This window comes from Lottia gigantea (genome assembly GCF_000327385.1).
Source record: "Lottia gigantea unplaced genomic scaffold LOTGIsca_46, whole genome shotgun sequence".
NCBI classification, from domain to species: domain Eukaryota; kingdom Metazoa; phylum Mollusca; class Gastropoda; family Lottiidae; genus Lottia; species Lottia gigantea.
The window spans coordinates 1787708-1794654 of NW_008709614.1; the positions used below are offsets into that span (position 1 = coordinate 1787708).

The following is a 6947-nucleotide window of genomic DNA, read 5'->3' on the forward strand; positions in this document are numbered from 1 at the left end:
ACAGAATTGCCCTGGGAACAAACAGCATGACGCATTAAAAAAAACTCTATGATAAGAAATTTAGAACTGGGGAGGCAAAAGCCATGTTAGCCTCATTTAGAAACTACAACTTTAGAGTGATACTGTGACATTAACCACTATGCAATGACATCAAATGTAGGCCCACATTGCTATCTACTTTAAAGTGACATCACCCAACAGATATTGACATCAATCAAAATAAGATATCAACCATAAAGTTCTCTCGCAAATGGTGAGTAATCAATATTATATTCAGGTTTTCTATGTCTCACGATCATTCCTTCAAAATGTTCATATACTTTATTTCCCAACATAGGAAATCTCTCAGCTAATAATTGCTCTTCTAATGGTGTTGGTAAAGGATAAAGTGATTTCTCTTTAGGCTTGGACAATAAAACATATTGACTGAAAATATAAATCAATGTTGTCATTTATCAATTTGAGGAATAAATGCCATGTGCTATCATGTGTAGCTAGTAATGTTGTCTTAGTCAGCTTCACATATATGATTTATTTGATGAATTCAGCTGTGAAGTAATTTAATGCTGAAGTGAAATTGACCACAAAAAGCTCTATAACATTATTAAATAATGGTTAACTGACAGCTATCATTGTCACAATCCTTGGGGCTTCCATAAGTTCCATTTAACAATAGTTGATTTTCACAGTTATTCAAATCAACTACTATCAGTTGAGCCCTTACTCAAAAGAAGGACCAAAGAAAAATAACATAAATTTGTTTTCAAAATTTTCTTTCCAATAAAAATATCTTATTGAAGTATCCATTATTGATATTTATAAAACTTACCTGCATTTACTAGGTATAGATTTACTTGACTTTGGTCTCATGGCTTCAGGGTTTCTGGGATCTATTTGTTTAGAATCAATAGCTGTTTTCAGCTTTTGCAATTTCATGTTTGGTACAGGATCTTTTCCCTGTTTTGCGAATCTGTGGAAGAAGCAAGCAATCTATAAAAATTTGATATTCTCCTATCTAAATGATTATCATCTGAATTGCTGTATTAAATAATGCAAGTGTAACAGTGGCTTTGTATGTTTTAAACGCTTTCACTCTCATATATCAGCATATAGCTCCAATTTTTCCCTAATTAATTTTACACCATTCTACTTAAAAAAATCAATGATTAAAATGAAAAGTCTTTTCTATTCTAATGAATCAAAAAGTAAAGAACAAATGAACATCGTGAATCCCACAGGCAAACTATTAAGAAACTTGATGCATACCTATAAGGTGTATTGATTCTATCTTCAAAATCAACATCATCAAACATTTCACTTTGGTAATGAGACATATGTTTTAATATCTTGTCTGTATGGGGATCAATCTTAGATGGTGTTTTACTTTGTTCTTGTTGATCATATCTAGTGAAGTCTACACCAGTTTGTGGTCCAGAAATTTTAGAACTCCTTTGGCTTTTCTTAGACATAGATGATTGTGTTCTGGACATCTTGTTAGTATCTCCATCTTTATAAATTGTTAGATGTGTAGGTTTTGCTTCGTAAGGTGATCTTGGCACAGATCCTACAAGCTCTCTACCTTCATTAAATAAGTTTCTGTCAGAATAGTGTTTCTGGGCTTCCTGAAGTTTTGGATCTCTGTCACGATATGATGTGGCAGTTTTTGGTCTACGTTTGGCTGAACTGTTGTCTGAATGAGACATGGTATTGAGACGTCTGAAAGCAGGTAATGCTGTATGAGGTCGACTGTTAGTTGGTGTAGTTTGTGGTGCATGAGGTGTTTGTCTGATATGTCGGTACTGTAATGGTATCTCTCTGTGTGCTGGTGAGGTCTGTTGATAATACTGTCTTGTATCTGTAATAGAATTTTTAACATGAAGACATATTGAAGTAACAACAGCATCAAGGCAGCTGATACAACTTTCAACCCCACAATGTGTCATTATTCATAATCGCTGTGAAAATGGAATTCTTAAAAGAAAACTTTCCTCTTGTCACTCTTGATGCCTTCTTTTCTTAAGCTGCATCATGCAACTTTTATGATACTGATTGGTTGTTAAATGTATTTAAACTGGTTTAAAAAATATCAACATTTAGATTTGTTAATAATGTATTTGAATCGTCATAAGTTAATTGTTAATTTGGCTTAACAGAACATTGAATCCAATGGCAAGAGCAGATACAAGTCATATCATATTGAATCAGTTTTTGTTTTTGTTTTTGTTCCATTATGCAGTATATCTTATCTGCACATCTATGAAATGTAAAGGGCAATGCAATGAAAAGGTAGGGAACACATTTGTAAAATTTACCTTGATAGTCTTCATCAAAATCATTCAGACCAAGTAATAAACGCCTTTTATTTCTATCTTCAGTTTCTTTCTGTTTACGTTTTAATGCTGCTTCATGAGCACGTAATTCTTTCTGCATTCTTAATAACATGTGTCTGAAAAAGAAAATTAAATTTTCATGTAAACGATTTGTATATATAAAGTAAAAGGATATCCTCCACAAAATAGAAATTTTGCTGACCAAAGATAATTTGAAGAAAAATATCAGGTTATGTATCAGTCAAACAATCATGGACAATCCAACTTTAAGCTGGATTATTTCAAGTGATGATTTAACAATATGCTTTACCTTTCGATATATCTTTCATGCCAGTTATCATCAAATTTGACATCATTCTTTTGGTGTATATTACCAGGTGTGATAGGGGTGCTGCAGAATAAATACAATTTAAACTATATACTAAATGCCATTTCAGTAGCATATATAATGTGCAATTTATGCAGCCCAAAACTGATCACATAAGTAAATTTTGGTGACAAAGAGTGAAAATATTATTAATATAAGATAGCTTGCTAGGCAATCTGAACAATAACTCATATTCAATATTTTTCTGATTTTCAATAGGGTTCATCATTGGGTGACAAACACTAACACCAATATCCATCAAGAATTGTGCCTTCTAGAGTATTTACGAGCATTTCAAGAACAAGGGCAATAACTCATACTAAATATTTTTCAATTGTTCTGATTTTCAATAGAGTCATCCTTGGGGATTACAAACACTTATACCATGTTTCTTCAAAATCAATCAAGAATTGTGCTTTATTGACAGACGAACAATATGTGCCTCCCATTTCATGTGGGCGTATAAAAATTGAAATAAGACAAATTTTTATGTTTAGTAAATTCTTTAATATGGCTTCTTTCTATGTTTAAAAAAGACTTCTAAAATTCTCCTGCTCTGAATTAATCTTTAAAAGAATTACTACTTAACTACATGTTTACCTGCTCAGCTTTTGATATCTATGATAAGCTTCATTAAAGGCTATGTGTAGATCCTGAAAGAATTCAAGCAAAATGTGAATTGATTTAGCTTAGGTTTTTTACAATACAATCACTTACCTTCATACAAACAGATTATTAAAACTTAATCATAAATCACCATGCTAATCATCAATTTCTAAGAGAGACATAATGGATTTTGTGCTTAATGTTATTGTTTTATTTTTCCATTATGGTTTCATAGTACAAATCAATTTGATTTTAATTTCTTATTGGAGAGTATTTTTTTGGTTACTCTGGATCAAAAATACTGTGGAAATGGCTAATTGAACTTTAATTTTAAAAATAGTTAATATAATAATGGACATAGGCCCACAAGGCTACAAGAAGTGCTGACAGTGTAGCTACAGGAATGTGTATTTAATATAAAAATGTCAGATGTAAAATAATCTGATGTAAATACACTCATATCAAATAGAATTAGAATTAGTGTTGACACAAATATCAACGAAACACAACATTGTGAATAGAAGTTAACACCACATCAAAATAAAAGCTGTTGATTTGAATGCATTTGCCACATTTTTTGCTTAAGTTCATTAATTGAACACTTTGCCAGTAACATTTTCACAACAAAAACTTTTTGTATTTTATTGCATGGCAGAATCAAATCAACATGCCTGTCATTTAAAGTTTAAGACTATTATTCTTTCATTAACACAAAACAGCCACACAACTTACTCTTCTTGTCCAAGGTAAATTACTAATCAGAACTAACTAATAAATAAAATATATGGTTGTAATCATACAAAAATATTTTTGCAAATCAGGTACAAAATAAAATTATAAAACTGAGCAGTCCACTTTATTTTCGGGTAGAATAAACAAAACTGGAAACTAAACGGCTTATTCTGTCCATTACTACTTGATCTACCTAAAAGTAAATTGGACTGCTCATGTTTTGAATCGGACATTAATATGGAAAAAATATTTTTGCTTGACTATAACAATGAATAATATAAAACCAAAGTTTGAGAAAGTCCAACAAATTTAATCTGAGAAAATAGATAAACAAAAATATATTAGAAACCCTTACTTCTTTCTCTGTTATATCTCTAATTTCTGCATCTGACAATATTTGTTGATTGGGTTTTAATTTATCTAAAAAGTAAATAATTTTTTCAACAATTTCACGCAATAATATTATCTCTAGTATCAAAAAATTTGAGCTATTATCATTTAAGCCACATATATTCATTTATAGAAGGAACTGCGATTCACTTATCAAAATAGATTCTTATGGCGGCTGTTGCAGCTGTTAAGTATGAAATAAAATATCATACCTCTATAAAGTCTTCTTTCTACAAATGATGATACAGGTCTCTGTTTAACCTTGCTAGATTTATCTAAATCAATACTGATCTTCATACTATCTTTACGACTTTCACCCAGTCTATCATCATGTCCTGATATTGATGTCTGCTCACTATCACCCACCCAACCAGAATCTGGTGTAGCCCCATAAACTACAAAATAAACAATCACAATCATTCTTTGTAATTCACATTTGACATGTTTGAAAGTTTAGAGTGATTCAGTGTACTCTGTGGATTCTCACATTACAACAGTCAGAACAACCTGACATCTTATTTAGAGTACTAATTAATTCCTTACTGGTGTAAAAAAAGGGAATAAAAATTATAAATAATGTACATGTATTGAGATTTTCATGTTTAATGTTACTTATTCTGATTTGTACAATTTCTTAACATTGTTTATTTATGAAACGTCACATCAAAGCATTTAAAGTGAAACTAGCCACAAACAAACCAAGCAATCTGTTTTAAATTGTGAAATGTACAATAAAATGTTTGAAATGTGAATCAAATTAGGTTGAGGGTTTGTGAAAGATGAAATAGGTGAGCAAGTGACAAAAAGTTCCCAGAGTGACAAACAGTGTCAAAAGAGAAAATTTCACAAACCACCATAATGGTCTGTTATTGAGCTGAAAGTAATGATTAAAACAGATGATAAGACTGAAAAACAAGACAGGTTTTTATTCCTTTAAAACATGAAGCCATGAAAACCAGTTTTCAAAATTAACATTTATAGTAAAGATTTTTTCCTGAGAATCCAACTATAAATGATGTCCACTCACACAAACATGCTAGAAACCTTTTTCAAATTCAAAACCACTTTACAGCTATTAAGGGACATTCCAACATTGATTGCTATAGGATGAAAAGAGAATAACTAATTCTTGCTATTATTTTGGATATAGTAGGTACCAATAAATTTGTTACAAAAATATTGCCATATTGGCTTAGTGATCAACACAATGTTTTTACAATTTTTCAGAACTAACAGTAGTAAAGGTCATTCAGTTCATTTTTATCCAGTCACATCCAATATTGTCTGGTACAATAAGTAAATAAGAAAATAGGAGAAAATTCTAAAGTAAAAAAAACTACTTCACTACAAACAAACCAAAAAGCATTAAAATAAGAAGCAGACTACATCACTTCTAAAATAAAATGATAAAAATAAAATTACTGCGAGAACGTGATTCAATATATACTGTAATTTCTTCCATTGAGTCATCATCATTATCATTATCAGAATCAGAATAATTAAATTCTGATGGAAAAGGAAGATTTTTTCCTGTAACTGGTGAACTGGCCATGAAGGACTCTGGTCTGGATTCATCATCATCATCAAAAGCATCACTTGATGGACTCCCTCCTCAAAATTTAGTACAAATACAAATAAAACAAGAGCAAACTACAGCCATTTTGAAATATTTTTGAGATATTATACATCACTTTTCAAAATTAGGAATTTTTTGTATGTTTTATCAAAAAAAAAAAAAAATGATATTTAAGCATGCCATGTGGAGTTGTAAGTTTTAACATTTTATAGAAATAATAATAATAATGGAAAAATATAAAAAAAAATAAACACTAAACAAATTGAAATTCAAAAGATGCATTCAAAATATAAACTATAAAGCTTAATAAGATCCTACAGTCATTAATCAATAAAATTCCAATGCAATGTGAAAATTAAGAAATAAATTGAGTTTGATTTGAAACTGTTTTAAAAAAGGAATCTTACTTTTTATTTCAATATTTTCACCTCTTCTATTGATGATCTACAATATAGATGTCATGTTTTAATTATTTTAGTAATCAGAGCTTTTAATTAAATTTTTCATAAAAATTGTCCCTTATTCATTGTACTTGCCTTAAATGTTCTTAAATATCATAAACAACAAATGGCTCTAAATTTTGAGAGCTGCTGTGGCTCCATGAGTTAGACGCTTGCTCACTAACCTGAAATTCGGGGTTCAATCCTGGGATAATAGGATGAGATAAAACCTTCAGGTTTTAAAACCTGGTTTCCCCTTGTGATGCAGATCAAAGGGACTGACATGGAAAAAGCATCTAGTCGTCTGGATGGGACAATAAAAAGAGGCCCCATGTGCGACAGGCTGTGCAAGTTAGGTGCAGAAAAGTAGGACATAAAACTCCATTCATTTAATTTCATTTCATTTTTAAATCTTATTTAACCAAACTGACCTCATCCTGATTTGGTGAAGCCATCATAATTCTAGCAGCTATATCATCAATTTCTTCATCATTGCTTAATGTACC

The 6947-nt window shown here is 30.6% G+C and overlaps 1 protein-coding gene across 1 annotated transcript; it reads right to left on the minus strand.

The window, feature by feature from the left end:
* Nucleotides 1-227: 227 nt before the first annotated feature.
* On the minus strand, nucleotides 228-6774 carry LOTGIDRAFT_164697 (hypothetical protein; the record flags this gene model as incomplete). The annotated part of the gene is made up of 10 exons (XM_009061215.1): nucleotides 228-426; nucleotides 830-970; nucleotides 1267-1855; nucleotides 2313-2446; nucleotides 2641-2721; nucleotides 3298-3350; nucleotides 4391-4455; nucleotides 4638-4820; nucleotides 5848-6036; nucleotides 6627-6774. The coding sequence occupies 10 exons, from the start codon at nucleotides 6772-6774 to the stop codon at nucleotides 228-230; spliced, it is 1782 nt and encodes a 593-aa protein (XP_009059463.1).
* Between the last annotated feature and the right edge of the window lie 173 nt (nucleotides 6775-6947).